This window comes from Phalacrocorax carbo, chromosome 1, assembly GCF_963921805.1.
Source record: "Phalacrocorax carbo chromosome 1, bPhaCar2.1, whole genome shotgun sequence".
In the NCBI taxonomy this organism is placed as follows: domain Eukaryota; kingdom Metazoa; phylum Chordata; class Aves; order Suliformes; family Phalacrocoracidae; genus Phalacrocorax; species Phalacrocorax carbo.
The window spans coordinates 159,389,330-159,407,350 of NC_087513.1; the positions used below are offsets into that span (position 1 = coordinate 159,389,330).

Genomic DNA, 18,021 nt, shown 5'->3' on the forward strand with positions numbered 1-18,021 from the left:
TGGTGACAGCCTGCAATTACAAATGTGACTTGGTATTTTCTGAATTTGAAAGGGGCAGCTCCTCTCAGGGAAGCCCTTTCAAAGGTGTACCACCTTGCTTCCAGGTACATTCAACCACTGATAACATTTTTTTGTCAAAGTACCTCCCACTGCCTTTTTTCTCTTAACTAATGTTCCCCAACTGTGTATTTTGTGTGCACGGATATGTGCCTATCTGAGAGGTGCGACAGCAAATAGACTTCATGTGCCAACTGCAATGCTGAGGCAAGTATCTTAATTATTGTGAAAACGGAGCATTGCCACATTTCAAAAATGCCCTCAAAATCCTCAGCAAATCCTGACACCAGTTAAGAAACAGCTGATTATCCATTTATTATTATAGTCTGACATCTCAGATGGCACAGCTCCATGTAGGGCAGAGCTTTTGCCCGATAATGACATTTTGGCTGCTTCTTCCAGTTATTAAAATCGGGCCTTGGTGTAATAAACTGGAGAATCCCAGTTCAGAGGTTACAGTCTTTCTGCTCCCCATCTGCTCCCCTCCTCTGGCATTTATTACTGACTCCACAGCAATGCATGCCTTAACCTCAAGCATCTGAACCTGGGCTGAAGCTATCAGCTGCGAATCTTGTGGTATAGAGTGACGGAAGGAGAAAGTTCTGCCTTCCAGCTACATTTTCCCATTGCTTTCCTTGCTCTGGTGCTGGCTTTCATCCACCCAGAAGCGAGCAGGTTTAGAAACTTAAGCCAGTGGGAAATGATACCTGTAAATATATATCTGTATACATGCTTTATTTTTAAACATTAAATAATAAAACTTTGAAAATAAATAATTTAAAAAACCCATACCAAAAACCCCCAACATTTTAAACATCTCCCTATAACCACTGCCTGTAGGAAGTCACATGACTCACACTGCAAGTGATAGAAAGGAAAGTACAGCCGGGACCAAGCACTTGCTCTGTAAGCCACAGCCTGTGCTTCAACTGGCTTAATCCTGCTATAAAACTGCACCTTCAGCAGGTGAAGCAAAGCCACACATTTGTTCTTGCTGCCTCCTTTACACGGCTCTGGCAGTGGGGTGAAGGATACAGCTGGGGAAGCCATGTCTGTTTTTTGAACTAGCACAGCCCTTTCCATCAGTTGAACGCAAGTCGTAGCCCTCAGTTCAGAGTATGGGTGCCTCAAGCTCCCTTACACTGATTAAGTGCCACTTTGCATGTGTTAAGAGTATTTTTTCTCTACCATTATTCTGTCTCTTCTGCCCCACGTATTAAGATCTTCATAGTTCTCTCAAGAGTCTAAGTACACTAGGTCTCATTTTCTGATCCTGTCCCCTTACTCTTTGATTTCTTCTCATAATCACTACTATACTAAGCGTCTGGAAGTGCATAACTTAAGCACTTAAGGACAAAGACTTTTACCTTAAGAATCCCAGTAAGGTGGACTCCTGACGGCCTACTGACTGTCTACTCCTCTTGGTTGAACATAGTGTGGAAGGAGTGAAGCATGCCCTGTCCTTCCTATTCGCCCATCCCACACTTCCAACACAAAGAAGGGATTCAGAAGTAGATGAGAAGATGGAGGTATGCATATAGATAACATCACAATCTCCAGTTATAAGCAAGTAGTCATTCTTTTGCTTTGAATGAGTATTTTTTATGAACGTTAACTGGGATTATTGCAAACGCTCACCTCTCAACTGCAGCCCAAATAAGTTACTTGAAGAAGGAATGTAGTGCTTAGGGTAAGAGAGATCAGACTGCCCAACAGCTACTGCAAATGCTGTGTCAGGCCTGTAGCCAAAGCACCACTTTCACCAAGGTGTCAATAAAACCCCAGTTCTTATTTCTGGAGTGGAAACGTTCCTTAATGATTCCACTATGGGCACTGGGGCTCATGCCTGGTGTTTACCCCTAGCTCCCTTGTCATCTCAGTCTGCTGTTGACTATGACTGTCTGTACAGACAGCTATTGCACTGAAGAAGCAAGAAACCCTCCTGAACGACCTTTATATATATTAAAAAAAAAAGTGTGTTTGATGCCCAGGAGGCACAGAGATGCCCCAGTTCTAGAATTATGAGTGTTTAGATGAAAACACCAGCAGGCTGATTTTCTGACAGGTGATGTAGGAATCTGGGATGAATTCTGAGGGGAATCTTAAAAAGAAGAGAGGGAAGGCACAGGATGTTATACTGCTTCAGCCACATGGGCTGCGTGAATCTTCTTTCACAATTCTGGCAGAGAACACAGCTACCAAAACACTGTTTTCATCAAAAGGTGAAAAGAGCTGGTGGTGACAACAGACTAAGAGCCATAGCATGAGGAAAGACAGCACCAAATTAACATTCCATTATAGAAAAGGATCATTAAGGGAAGGCAAAACAAACACAGAACCACCTCTCTCATCAAGCCCTTGATAAAACTCATGGTGACAAGTGACAGAAAAGCTTTCCACAGAAAAGCAGAGATTACTGCTGAGCATTCCTTTATGGAATCAATTTTATTTTCTTAAGTGTACAAGATACATAAGTAAAAATGTAAAAAAAATGAACAAAACAGAAAGGTATTTTGTCTCACACCACAGGGAAAATCAGTTAATTTAAGAATTGCAAGAGAATAAGGACAACTTATTGATTGACTGTTTCTTATCAGGGTTTAGTGGATGCGCTTCAACAATCCCAAAAGCTATCCCCAGGCCAGAAACCAATGACAAAAAGCAAAGAAGCAGATGTGGGGTGACTGCATTGTTAGCTGAGATAGTCTTGAAAGCAAGCTGCCTCTCAGATGGAGTGGTGCTGTCACAACTAACTCATCTACATCCTGCCCAATCTCTCTGTATCATCAGAAAACTGGGAAAAAACCTGGTAGCCTTATGTCTGACTGGCTTTTGAACGTGATTAATTTCATAGCTATTCTTACTTCACATGAGAAATATTTTCTTTTCAAAGTGTGCAAGTCCTACTTGAACTTGTGGCTTCCATAACTTCACCTGTTTCACGTTTCTGGTGTAAAGGAACTGCAGAGAGAGGCACAAGGTAGCATCAGCCTCCGCAGAACCATTTGCACAGACAAGTTTGACTATGTGACAACTGTCTGTGCTGGCAATGGAGAAGTGGGCACCACAGGCGAATGAGAGCTTCAGCCTTTCCCTGCCAGTTTCCAATATCTGATCCCCCGCGGCACTACAAGTTCCCATGTTCCAGGACAGAAACCCCGATTCCATATACTACGCATGTCACCCAGTCCACACCTAAGCAACGCAAGGGCACATCTTATGTCATGGACTGAAGAGGGTCCTCACTCCCAGCTCCCTGCTGATTTAAGCACTAAACTATGATCTTTTATCAGGATCTGCATTTAGCATAAAGCTTGGGCAGAGCAGAGCCAAAGGATGGCAATTTTTGATGACCTGAGTTGCAAAGTGTGTAAGCTATTTTTGCCTCATTTATTATGACCTATTTTCATGGTAGAGACAATAAGTTGGAACTAACTACTGAAATGTGACTCTTACCTGCTGTTCAAGATTTTAAGTGCAATTCTGTAGAACAGTCTAGTAATTGGCTACTCCTTAGACCTCTTCTCCAGTAAATACTATTCATTGTTTTTTGGCTGAGCCATTTTTTAAACTACTTTTGAATTCTTGGTTAAAAAAATTTCAAAAAACCAAATTCTTCTTGTATCTGTTATGACTGTAACAGCTGTCATATCATGTCTTCAAAGGCTAAAAACTAGTAAAGAGAGTTTTAATGTTCATCTTATTCACAGTTTGGCTCACTTCACCATACTTGAAAACTAAAATGTTTCCCACACCTTTGGGTTTGGTTTTTTTTAAGACACCATTCACCCCTTCTTTTGATCCATGGCTGTAGCTCATCTTTTCTTTTTCCAAAGAGAGCTCCCTAAATATTCTAAGGCCCAAGCTGCTGGCAGGAAATTGTTTAGCTTGTTCATGACAAAACAGAAACAAAATAGAAAAGCTGCAGCAGAGAAGTGATTTCTTTGCAAAAAATACTTCCCCATTAAGACCACCATATAACCCTTTTTTACAACTACAGACCAAGGTGTCTGAAGCAAAGTGATGACTAAACAAAAGGGGAGTAATCGCTAAGCACAAAATAAAAAGAAAGAAAAAATTTAAAAGACAGTCATACCAAAACCTCGTTATTTATACAGAAAGTCCGCAAAGTCCTTTAACTCTGAGAAAAAGATGCTCTAATTTCTTAATTCTTCAGTGAAGCAGCTGCCTTAGTTTCCTTACACTGTTTCCCACAGCATTCTCCCAGAGAAAATGGCTGCTTGTGGCTTGAATGGGATACAGTTCGCTGCATAAAAAACCAGCTGGATGGCCAGGCCCAAAGAGTTGTGGTGAAAGGAGTTAAATCCAGTTGGCAGCTGGTCACAAGTGGTGTTCCCCAGGGCTCAGTATTGGGGCCAGTTCTGTTTAATATCTTTATCAATGATCTGGACAAGGGGATCGAGTGCACCCTCTGTACGTTTGCGGATGACACCAAGTTGTGCAGGAGTGTTGATCTGCTTGAGGGAAGGAGGGCTCTACAGAAGGACCTGGACAGGCTGGATCAAAGGGCCGAGGCCAACTGTATGGGGTTCAACAAGGCCCAGTGCTGGGTCTTGCACTTTGGTCACAACAAGCCCATGCAACGCTACAGGCTTCAGGAAGAGTGGCTGAAAACCTGCCCAGCAGAAAAGGACCTGGGGGTGTTGGTTGTCAGTCAGCTGAACATGAACCAGCAGTGTGCCCAGGTGGCCAAGAAGGCCAACAGCATCCTGGCTTGTGTCAGGAATAGTGTGGCCAGCAGGAGCAGGGCAGTGACCATGCTCCTGTACTCGGCACTGGTGAGGCCACACCTCGAATCCTGTGTTCAGTTTTGGGCCCCTCAGGACAAGAAGGACATTGAGGTGCTGGAGCGTGTCCAGAGAAGGGCAACAAAGCTGGTGAAGGGTCTAGACAGCAAGTCTTATGATGAGAAGCTGAGGGAACTGGGGGTGTTTAGTCTGGAGAGAAGGAGGCTCAAGGGAGACCTTATCGCTCTCTACAACTACCTGAAAGGAGGTTGTAGCGAGGTGGGTGTTGGTCTCTTCTCCCAAGCGATAGAACAAAACAAAATGGCTTCAAGTTGTGCCAGGGGAGGTTTAGATTGGATATTAGTTAAAATTCCTTCACTGAAAGCATTGTCAAGCACTGGAACAGGCTGCCCAGGGAAGTGGTTGAGCCACCATTCCTGGAGGTGTTTAAAAGATGTGTAGATGTGGTGCTTCACGACATGGTTTAGTGGTGAGCTTGTTAGTGTCAGGTTAACAGTTGGACTTGATGATCTTAAAGGTCTTTTCCAACCTAAACGATTCTATGATTCTATTCTGTATGCACTGTCTTCTGTCTCATGCCTATTTGTTTTTCAAAGTCTCAATCATACAACTGTGCCTTCTCAGAAAGCCATTGAACTTACTGCATCAACTTCTGTCCATTACTTTAGTAAATCAAGAGGAGATTCTTTAAAGCATGAGTCACTGCAAGACCTCCTTTGTGAGGTTACTCAAATTATCCTCCTCCTCTTTGTCCTAAGAGAGCAATCATACACTCTTTATTCTGCAAAAAGACCCAATAGACATGGTAGTTCCTCATACTAGTAACATCTCCAACTGCTTTGAAGAATTTTTAATCAATTTTTCTTCCTTTTTTCCCCCATCCCAATCAAATAATTAGCTGCCCTACAAGTATGAGGAGAGGGAAGAATTCCACTGGAATGGAGGCCGTTTGTTTCATGATGGAGGGAGATATTTTATCCCTTCTATACAAGAACACCAAATCCTTAAAACAAAAATGTTGTAGCAATCCATGCTTGTAGCAGAACTCCTACAGATTGGAGACAACTTATGTTTCTAGGATGTAATGACTACTTCAAGATTTTTTTCCTTCAGATCAAGTAACATGGGGCACCACTGACAGTAAGCCGATTTGCAAACAATAGCCAAAATTATAATTTGTCTGTGCCAAACAATTCTGTGTATCTACAATTAGATTCAGGATTTCCTTTTAAATTCCAAAGGGACTTCCACATCCCTGTCTTCCTTTACTATGGCTGAACACGAGGAACAAACAAGGTGTTGCTACTTCCTGAAAGAGGAAGAAAAGGGGGGAAAAAAACCCACAAGCTGCCAGTAAAGACAGACAGAAAAGCTGATTTTCTTAGAGTTGATCAGCCCCATGTAGACTGAAAATAACCTTCAAGGATCAACTATTAAGCTAAAAAGAAGGCTCCCTATTCCCACATAGGAAAGAAGGCATTGTTTATTTTCATGAAATGATTTAATCATAAAACTTTTAGAACACAAACACCCACTCTTTCAGAAAAATGAAGTGCTGTGGTAAGAAAGTTGTTGCTATTGTCTCTTATTTTGATGGAGACATATCAGACAAATACAACAAAACTGGGAGGTGGGTGCAGTGCTAAAACTACAGGAACAATCAAAGCTTCCATGCCATGCAGTACCTCCCTTCATGGGGGAGTCAAAGTGGTTTTCGCCCTTCATAATCAGTAATCCTACACAACTGGCTAAGTAGTGTAGGTGTATAAAGGGATGACCTTGTTATACCTATTTTCTGCCGTTGCAAAGATACGTTGCTATGCTAGCTGAAGATCCGTAGATGGCAGCATTGATGCAGGAATTAATCCTCACCACAGCAGATGCAAAATGCATTTCACACAACTGTTTCTTATTGGAGGCTAAGCCCCATTTTCAAATGTCAGAGATCTTAGCACCAGGCAGTATAAGCATCAGGCTAGGAACTGTCTTGCCTGATCCAGCATCACTACTAAAAGGTACTACAGCAAGCACCCATATAGTAACTGTGACAGTTTAGATCCCATCATCTTCGAAATAAACTACCTCATCCAGACAGGAATGATCAGTGAGCCATGGGCTGCCAGTTGGTTATGGTTACCTCCATATGCTGTCAGATTAGAAAGAAGAAATACAGAGATGACCCACATCCCTCCACCTTTACGACCCTTCTTTTCTATACTGCACCTTATTCAAAACAACCTGTGCACCTCTCCCATTTCTGCAGTTTGGGTAAGTGCTATGAATTTGGTGGCCCACATCACCACACAGCACAGGGCTCAGTTACAAGCAAACAAAAGCAATCTACCAGATGTTCTAGTGCAAAAAAAAAAAAAAAGGGCAAAAAAAAAAAAAGCACTGACAGCCAACATGATTTGGAGGCAAGAATGAAAGTGTCAGAGAACGCTAGCTACCCAAGTGCCAGTTCAGCCTCACTGGCTCATCCTTTCTTAAAGCCATCTTTACCAAAACAGTGTCTACATAAGGAAACTTGATGCTTAAATTATTGAAATTCAAATATGTCCTGCCTTATTCTTCTAGGCTTCTTGTCAAGATAAAGTTTAGGAGTTTCAACTCCTTCCCTTTAAAGTAAGTATGTGTGTGTGTAAAATAAATATATATGTAGTTTAATAGTTTGTCAGAAAGTAGAGAGTCCTGTCACAGGACCCAGCACTGTACCTAGGTGCTATATGATGAAAAAGGTGTTAAGGGGATTCATTTCTTGCCTTTCCAAGTCTAAAGGATAAATGCATTTCAACGGGCAGAAGAGCGACACATCGATACTCAGCCTTCATGGAGCAGGTGGGTAGTATGCCTCCTTTGGAATTTTTCATGTAACAGAGAAAGCACAAAGAGATACGACAGAGTGCCACATCTGTATATCAGGTGCAAAGACTGACTCCTCTGAAATCATCTGCTCACAGCCAGCTCGGGTGTCTTCCTTTGCCAGCTCACAGCATCAGCTGCCCTTGTCCCACTCTCGACTTCTCTTCCACTTCCCTCCAAGGACAGTGCTGAGCCTAGACACTAAGCAACCCTGCCTTGCAGAGATCCTAACTAACCAGATTTACTGCTATGTGGCAGGAATTGCACTGCTTTGTCCTATGCGGCAAGAATTTGTGCTGGCTGGATTATGTCGGCCACTTTGCCATCTTGAATGCTCCCTTTCAGATCAGCTCAGCTCCATCACAGCACACCAAGCTTCACAATCTCAACACATTATTGTGTTTGTTAATCCATGGCAGAGACAGGGGGTATGGGCGGAACAACAGTACAAGATTGTCACTTCATCAGAGCAAGCTACCTGCCAGGGCTGGGCATCACCCACAAGAATGCAACACACAGCAAGGTGCTCTTGAATTTAGAGGACAGCACTTATTCTAATTCAAATACTTACACAGCTCACCCTCACTTCAGGTACTTGTGATTAAACACTTCACTGGCACGCTAAAGGATATGTAGCAATTTTTAATTATTTAATTTCTGATTACATATACTCAGGCTAGTAACTAAGCAGAGCTTGTCCAAGCTTCTGAACTCTGGAGGAGTCAAAACTATTTTCCTTACTTCTGCACTAGACTTCATCAGAAGAATCTGAGTATAAGCAGCTCCCAATAAAGACACTTCTCTTGAAACAGTAACTCTAGCCCTGGGAAGCACATCAAGTTTCAGAACAGTACTCCTATGCACCTGAGACTTAAGAGCAGTTTAACAGTAAAAATATGACATACCATATACTTAGTAAGGAAAGAGTATTTGAAAAAGCTCTCCTAGACACCTCCAAACTGGAACAACTAACTCACTGCATAGCTCCTGACAATGCATACAGATTTTAAAAAGAAAATTAAAAAGCTGAGTATTTATGCAGGTTTTAAACAACTATGAAGTATTTTTCATGAGAAATCTACTTTTGGGGGGGGGGGGGGGGGGGGGAAGCTGCTTCCAAACAGAAGCTGTTCCAAACAACAGAACAGAGGTGGAAAGGAGAACTCAGACACAACATTTTAAGAAATCTGCCAAAAGCAATGTGGCTTCATCAACAAGCTTGGAGCCATACTGGTATCTCCCATGAGCTAATATTAGACTACGTACATTCTGAGATTGCTCCTGTGTAACAAACCACTGTATCTGCTGTCCCACTCTCAGACACCTTAGAGATGCAACTTTCATTTCAATTAATTTTTGAAGTATTGCTGCTTTCAAAGGCTGACACTGCTGAACAGATGAACTGCAGGTCAGATGCACTGTATATTTTTAGGGTATTTAGTGACACAGGGTGTGTCCTGGCTGTACAAGAGGAGGAGGAAAACAACAACAACAAAAACCCACCACAAAAAAACAAACAACCCCACCACAAAACACAAAACCAAAAACAAAACCAGGAGAAACATGGAACAGCAATTTTGTGACTGATTTTTTTTTTTAAAGGAAAACATCGGAAACTCCCTCCTCGACCCATACAGCAAATTCTAGCAAAACACAGAAGAAAACGCAAAATGTGACAGTAGTTAGGCTGTCAGGTACAGCTAACTAGGCTGCACACCTCTTAAGCAGTTCTGTTCCCATTCCTTCAGGTCTGCTGCACACAGCATTTACACTCACTTGCAGGTTGAGGAGTGGGCGAGGAGACAGCTATGCCATGACACAGCCTCTGAGTAACACGCGCATGGCAAAACTGGAAACTATTGCAGTAAGTTTATGCGTTCAGTGCCATGACAACTTAAACCTTCACTACTGCACAACACAATACGGGAATAAAAAATGAAGCACAATTTCATCAAGGTTGAGAACAGTAACCCAAACTGCATGTGAACTCACCCACAACAGCAAGCTGATAAGTTAACAAACTGACACGTGGGAGAGTTGCTTCCTGCACCACTGGTGCACTGGACTGTGCAAGAAGCTTCAGTTCTGTCTTTTCAGTAGGTCCCAATGATGGAAAGTTCAGAAGGAGGACACAAGCTCACAACTACTCCTTACCAAGCTGAAGTGGAGGGTGATCCTTCTGCCCTGCTGCATGCCATCATGATAGCATTCTATCAGCTGCACAAAGCTTATATTACACGGTGAGTGGACAGGCAAAACATACTTTTCTGTATGATGACTAAACCACCAAAAGAGAAAGACTCAGTAGTATGTTACTCCTACAAAACCAACAGCATGAAGACAATCCGTTCAGTGCTGCACTCCCACACTGTTGCAAGTGATCAAGCTCATTCCTTCTAAGGCTTACCACCAGTTAGTGAAGGCGCTGTAAGAGACCACATGCCTACTCTGCCTTATCCTCAGACACAAAGTACATTGGCTTAGCTTTTAACTACTCAAAAATAGCTTTAACACAACGTAATGCAACTAAAATGTTCATCTTCACTCCCCAAATTTCAGAATAGCAGAAAAAGACCCTAGAGGGAACCAAGCATTTATTTCAGTAAAAGCTGGAGCCGTGGAAGTACTCACCCATCTGAGGGAAACCAATGCAAGCCACTCATCTCTAGCTGAAAATAACAGTACAGAAGGAGAGAAAACAAAAATAGAGTCAGGTGCTTCCTACGACAGAAACCGACGCACCAGGGGAATGCAGCACAGCAGAGTGGCCCACTGCCTCTCGCAAACCACAGTTTAGTGCAACTTTTCACTGGGGCATTCATGTCCAAATGTTTATCCCCCTGCAGCTGCAGCCAGCCTGAGAACATAGACAAGAATGAACACATGCGTGCTGGGAGTGTAAACACCTCTTCTGAGCATGCTGCTGCCAGGCAGAGCTGCCCCTGCACACTCAGCAGCTGTCCTTCCAGCAGCAGAGTGGTTTGGCTGCCTCTTCACCAGGCAGACAGTGAGAAGCCTGAGTGAAAGCAGAACACAGACTGACATATATACACTATGACAAACCAGCTGCCTGGCTAACATGCCCATAAACTCAGCTGGGCGGCTGTTTTGTTTCCAACTGACCTCACAAGGCATGACCTCCCCTGCAGGGTCAAGATGTCAGGCACACTCCTCAGACAAAATGAGACACAGCTATAAAAGGTCACCCTTCCGACCTGCCCCCAAGAAGACAGCAAGCCAAAAGGCAGTTGACTGCATATAGCTTTTCCAATTTCAACCTCAGCATCCACCTAGTTTCCATCCAAATCCAGAATTACTTTTTTATGTCCTCTTTAGCCGAGGAGGGCAGTGTCTATCCACTTGCTTTTTTCTGTACATCCATAGTGCAATTCAAGATGGAAGAGACCTACAGACTTCTGTACATTATTTTGCTAAAAATAAAGTACTCTTGCCTAGGAGAGTTCAAAAGCCTAGTTATTCTCTTCCAGGAGCCACACACACTTTTTTAAACCTTTTAAAAATATCTATGTCACTGAATTTCAATGAACTTTCACTAAACTTGAAAACAGTATGAGTGACTCATCCCACTGGAGCATGCCACAGGGTTGTTTTGTTAATGATAAAGCCACTGAAGAGTTTTCAACACTGGTTAGTCCTTCTAAGATGCTCCTTAATCCTAAAATATTAAGCACTTTTAAATAGATTTATATTTTTATAGGATGGTCTGGGTAGGATTTGCAGCTCATTGCATTTAAGAGGTCTTTGGAATGATGACAAAAATTAAGTTTGGTGTGAGTTCACCTAAACAGGAAAGACCAAATATTTAAAGATATTATTAATCTACACACTGAAAACCATACCCAGGCCCTTCCCTGTGATTACTTCCCCCATCACACTGACCTATGCAAATGCCTACACACTGCCACAAACCCATGCAGCTAAGTTACATGACTCCAGCAGAGAGGGTATTTTCCACAGAAGTTACCTTTAGCACTAAGTGAGAATCACCTACCTACATTACTTTTACAGTCAGTGAAGAAAGACGTCCCCAGAAACAAACCTGATTCTGGCTACATCTGAGCTGCAGGACTTTGTTGCTTCTGGCACCACTCTGGCACCTGGCAAACTCTTGACTGCATGCCAGGAGGAGACTGAAATGTTACTGTTCCCTTCCTCAACACACAACTCTGCTTCATTTGGGGGGAAAAAAATGGAGGCCACCAGAGGTAAAAAAATTATCTGTAGTGAGCTTTGCTAGGTCCCAAAGACTGATGGTCAGAGACCTGGAGCTAGTGAGGGCCTGGCAGAGAATTTAGAATGATCTCCTTCTCTGAACGGCTCTTTCAAAGGTTGATCTTTTTTCGACTTGACGAAGAGAAAATGTACGAAATGAGTAGTCTTCACTTATTAATCTTTGCAAATACTCTCATCCCAAAGATGTCTGTTGCAGTGACACAGTTCAGAGATTTCACTCTATTTTAATAAAGGCTAAAACCTCTCTTCATAGAGCATTTCTCTGCAAAGCTCTTAATAAGGCATGTTGTTATTTTAGAGAGAAAATAAAATATAGAAACATTGCTATTATGTTAGTAAAATATGGTAAGTACAGGCATAAACGAAGTGTGTATTCAAGTGAATCAAACTTCTCATTTCAAATGTAGCAAGTTTGTCACTTTCAGACTGACTACTATCCAAGGCAATATAAATAAAATGGGGATTTCCACAAAAAACAGACTACACTTTGCAGAAATTTACATTGTGCTTATTAAAAACTTTTGCATAACAAAGATGCATATTCTTGCAGATACCTTTACATGTAAACATCAAACAAAATTATGCTTTCATTATACCACAAACATTTTAAAATGTATTTTAAAAAGATACCTAGTACAACAGGCCAGTTTGACCACACTGGAAATACTATAAAAGCTTGCCTGTTCAAAGGTACTAAAAATGTCAGTTCACAGACACCACACATATGTGAAGTATTAGCAAGATACTTTTAAGTATGACCAATAGAAGCTCAGAACTAGCTAGACTGCGTCATTGCTTCCTGCCTGCCAAGAGGAGCTATTTTAGCTAAGTGAAGCTGAGCAGATAAGAGGAAGTCTAAACCTTCTACAGATTTGGGGCTATGAAAGGAGCATCTCGGAAGAAACTCCGTGGTGCACAAAAGGTGAGTAACAATCCATTATGCTATACTAACAGTCTAACTCGGATGGTCACGCATGTTGCTATGATGGACTTCTTCAGAAGCTGAACAGGGATATTTATTCTAGAACTAATGAAAAGAAATTTAATTCTTGAATGCACTTTCACAGTATCAGCAGCATTCTATAAATAACATTTAAAGCAAAACAACTGCGTTTGTAAAAGCATAGTCCATAAATACTGTTTATGATTTTAACAATATATTTAAAAGTATGCAATAACTGAACGCATTGGTAAGCATGTTATCACTAAAGGAAAAATGTTTGTTTTCTTTAAATGAAAATCAGGGGAAAATCTCGTTGCTTGGTCTCACTGTGCTTCACTGAACGCCATGTCCTCTTTAGGGAAGTGTGAACAAATGTAAGGGACACCCAAAAAAAAAAACAAAACCAAAACCAAAGGGATTGGGAAGAGGGATACACACATGGTCTTTTAAATACAGTCACTGTTGCCTAACTCATAGTAAGAATCTGGAGGAAAAGATTTAATTCTGGTTTTGTTCTGAAAGCCTCTGTTCTTGTACATAGCACCTAGATGAGCTTCACAATTCACATTAGACATTCAGGACCTCAACTATCATTAAGAAAGTAAACCAGATTGATAAAACATACAGACCAACCTCAGGGTAATCATTCAGAATTAACACAGACAGACACCTGGAAACCAGTGGCTCCAGGGACTCTTCAGCAAGTGCTTCAATCAATACCAGTAAGTGTTCCCATTATGAAAAATGGCAACTAGGGCAAAACCATCCACCCAGAGGCACCCAAAGATCTGCCTGGGCTGACCTGGAGATATCAACCTGAACCCCATGCACACAAGTAATTATGAAAAAGCAGAACATCTACATTCATGTATAAATGCAGATAGGTAACTACACACTTTTTAAACTAATTTTTTCTTACCTACATAAATGCGAAATTTTAGATTCTTAAAAGTTAAATTTAGGAGAACTACCTAATTATAGCACTGACATGCATTTAAACCCACAAAGTTGGGAAACGGTGTCTTCAACAACTAAACAAAAGGAAAACCCTTTTTATTATAGTAGGTTAACTCTTTGATATATCTCAAAACTGGCACAAACTTGAAATAACCAGCAAACAAGGCATGGAACCACAGATCATCCTGACAGAAGCTCACATCAGATTTCCCTTCTTCCCATCAACAGTCTGTCTGCTGGTTATTTTGGAAACAGGACCTGACCAGAAATTATTACAGTCACTGCAAGCCCAAAGTGGAGGAGAGCAAAACCAAAACCAAAATCCATGCTGTTTATTAACACTCGTCTAGAAAAAGTTAATTCTTCTACCTCTCCTATACATTACTGCTAAATTCACCCACTAAATCAGTCAGGATCTTGAGATTGGTAGTCATGCACCATGTCATACACAAACAGTAGCAAGAGAATTAAAAAACAGAACAAAAGAAAAAAAAACACTTAAAATGTGCAGGGCAGGGGTTGTGTGTTAAGCAATATTTGGACAATTTTATGCAACAATAATGAAAGCAGGACAGTATACTAGATAATATTTCAGCTGTGCTACAAGCACGTGCTACAAAAATTTTCTTTCAAGCATAAAGACATCTACCTTTCAATAAGGTCTGCTATCACTCTTTAATATTTTTATTTCTAGTGTTCTTCACACAGTGAGGTATTTTAGAGTCATTCATACAGATGCCCTCCAAAACTCTTTTTTAGCAGTGTTATACGCATAGCTTTTCCCATACAGAACATGAATTCTGTTACATATTCTAATGACCTCATCTGATCAGAAGACACAACTTTTTGTTTTGTATAGCTAAACAAAAAATCTTTGAGAGAAAAGTTTAGAAAAAAATATATTCATATAAATATTTAGCCCTATCTGTAAACTGGAGACTTGTAGGAAAACCAGAAGTCCAAACTTTGTATTTCAAGGTAGAAACAAACCTGAAGAAAGATTTAGTAGGTCATACTTAGTTAGTTATTCCATGGATACTCTTCTCAAATGCAGCTAATATTTGCCAGTGTCAAACCAGGATGCTAGATTAATAAACACTGGTTCAATCCACTATATATTCCTATACCACTGTAAAAAGCACCTGGTAACATTACAGTGAAAGCATAAACCAGACGACCAGTAACAATAAGCTTTTTTTTATATATATATATAATGCATTCTTCACTTTTGGAGCTAAAACACACAGGAACTATGCACTCTTCTCTTGAGAACAGCGCTGGTGCTTAATTGACACTGTAGAAGTTACTTGGCTGTCTGTCACAAGTAGGAAGATCAGACAAACAACTAACTCTTTCCTCCCTCTCCTCCTCCCCTTTCACAAAACTGCCACAGGGCTGGGTGAAAGATCAAACAAGAGGAACCCTCCTTTGCTAAGTCATGAAACTGTGACCACAGCAAGAGCCAGGAAAGTGTGGGGGGTGCAGGTTAACCAAAGCACCCATGCAAACACCAGGTAAGGTCTACCATCCCCAAATGGCTCCCAAGTAGACCAGGGGATAATCTCTTTCAGCTCTCATCACCCAAGTCTGCATAATGACATTTCAGATGTCAAACTCCTATGACCAAGAAGCTGAGAGAAGCAACACAACTGTGCTATGGAGCAGCTGGCTACCAGACAGCGACTTCTCCCCCCCAAAATACTGTTCGCGCAGGCCCTGGTCAGCTACTGTGCTGCTTCTCATCTTTTTACTTTTTTAAATAGGAAGTCTATCAATCTATTCATCTCATTCATATGTCAGCTGGTAGGGTCTGACACCCTGTGAGCAAATACTGTATTAGAAGCTACATAGCTATTAAGATCGCTTTCTAATGTCTTTTATGAGGAACAGCATGCACCTATTCTTTTGGGGGCCATGTAGTTCCTACACAGATAAAATGCAAAGTCAATGCCTGATTTTGCATATCCAAATGTCAACACATGCCATGCTCACTTATTTATTTTCATAACTAGTTTTAGTCGTTAGTTTTTCAACATGGACAACTTGAAGAAATATTTTCTGTAGAAAATAGCTCTCTTCCTCAATTACAGCTGTTTCAATATAATTATCAGCTACTGAAGCACACTCAAAGCAGCTGGTCAATCCTGACTTTTTGATTCCCTACATAAGAAATCTTTTCAGTAATTAAAAATATTTAGTTAAAACTAGCTTATAAATACTACTTCTCACAAGTACAGGTACTTCCTTCAAAGCACAATAATCTATCTGTAGTCAGAAAAAGCAAAAAAGCTAGTGCATTTTCACAGTTAAACAATCCAATCTCATCACTAAACCCCATCCTACAACAATCTTGTTTGTTTTTAAGGAAAGTTTTCATTTGACTGAGAATAACTTTTCATACTTTATCTATCTTTTAGGGTGTTTATGGAGTGCAACAACTACTCCTAAATTCAACTAAAATATGATGCCTGAAAATCCCCACCCTGAAGAATACAGGATTGCATCACTGGTCTTCTACAGCTTTGTATTCACAGTGGGATTGTTGGTGAATGCCACTGCACTATGGGTTTTTAGCTGCACTACCAAGAAGAGAACAACTATAACTGTATATATGATGAATGTGGCATTGCTTGACATGATTTTTATCTTTTCCTTGCCTTTTCGGATAATCTACCATGGGAAAGAAATGTGGCCTTTCGGAGATATATTCTGTCGGATTATCAGTGCTTTCACTATATTTTACCCAGCCATTGCTCTGTGGTTGCTCACTTTTATAAGTGTAGACAGATTTATGGCTATTGTCCAGCCCAAACATGTCAAAGAACTAAAAAATACAAAAAAAGCTGTGCTGGCTTGCATTGGAATCTGGGTAATGACCCTTGCAACAACATCCCCATTGCTGTTTTTACAATCTGATCCAGACAAAGCCTCAAATTTCACCACCTGCATAAAAATGCTTGATATCATCCATTTAAAGGAAGTAAACACACTGAACTTTTCTCGCTTGATTTTTTTCTTCTTGATTCCCTTGTTTATTATGATGGGGTGTTACTTCGTCATTATTTACAATTTTATCCACGGCAAGACTTCCAAACTGAAGCCTAAGGCCAAGGAGAGATCCATAAGAATTATAGTTACTCTGATTGCTCAAGTACTCATCTGCTTTGTACCCTTCCACATTTGCTTCGCCTTCCTGATGTTGCAAGATGAAGGTACAACTTACAATCCCTGGGCAGCCTTTACCACCTTTCTCATGAATCTCAGTACATGCTTGGATGTTATACTGTACTATATTGTTTCTAAACAATTTCAGGCAAGAGTCATCAGTGTAATCCTTTATCGCAACTACCTTCGAAGTGTGCGCAGGAAAAGTTTTCGAACTGGAAGTGTAAGATCACTCAATAATATGAACAGTGAAATGATATAGAAAGAGAAAAAATGCCAGCGGACTTTTATAGTGTAAACAAGCAATTCTTTTTCCAAATTCTAGCATTTTTACTACACTGAAGAATGTTCTATAGCCAGAAGTGAGATATATTTGTTTTACTGTAAATATGAGAAAAGCAGAATAATAATTGCACCTCTTTATACTTGCTCAATGGCTTTTGTAAATCTGAAATTAACTACAACCTAGTATTGGTGTTAAACTTTCCAATGCCTTTGTCATCTCAAAAGATCATTAATATTGTCAGACATGAAAAAGTGACTATTAGTACAATAAAGCAGACAACACTGAAGAACTATGATGCAACATAGATATTAATTTTTTATATTTGCACAACCAAATGCTCCTGAAACTACTGTATATCCCACACTTCTAAAGTTAGCTTCATTCTCTCAAGATCAATGTTAGCATGACTTAAACACAAAGCATACGTAGGTAACATTTAGATTTCATTCAACTAAAAACGTCTTTGATGCAGATTTCTTTTATCTATGACTGCGGAATGTTGTCAGTTACAAAGTATGATCAAAAGGTGTAATAGTCAAGCTGTTCATTAGTTCCCTGTGGGTATGATGTGCACGTTTATTAGATTTTACTCTTGCACAAAGTATCTTTTAACACATATGAGAACACTGAATTTGTCCACATGCACTAGCAGCCTATGTCCCAGCAAAAAACTTCAAGGTAGCAAACATGAGTAACTGCAGTACTACTCAAGCTTTCAACTTCTTCTG

The 18,021-nt window shown here is 40.6% G+C and overlaps 2 protein-coding genes across 3 annotated transcripts in view; one reads left to right on the top strand and one right to left on the bottom strand.

The window, feature by feature from the left end:
* Window positions 1–18,021, bottom strand: part of UBAC2 (UBA domain containing 2) — a 98,184-nt gene that overhangs the window by 61,345 nt on the left and 18,818 nt on the right. The window lies entirely within an intron of this gene.
* GPR18 (G protein-coupled receptor 18) lies at window positions 12,683–17,707 on the top strand. 2 transcript variants are annotated; one of them, XM_064473675.1, is made up of 3 exons: window positions 12,683–12,864; window positions 15,236–15,356; window positions 16,260–17,707. In XM_064473675.1, the coding sequence occupies exon 3, from the start codon at window positions 16,304–16,306 to the stop codon at window positions 17,267–17,269; it is 966 nt and encodes a 321-aa protein (XP_064329745.1). In that variant the 5' UTR covers window positions 12,683–12,864; window positions 15,236–15,356; window positions 16,260–16,303; the 3' UTR covers window positions 17,270–17,707. The 2 variants fall into 2 exon arrangements, with proteins under 2 accessions (XP_064329745.1, XP_009503765.1); XM_009505470.2 differs by lacking the exon at window positions 15,236–15,356.

Coding starts and splice junctions, on each gene's coding strand:
- GPR18 (XM_064473675.1), top strand. CDS start 16,304: ATGATGCCTGAAAATCCCCACCCTGAAGAATACAGGATTGCATCACTG.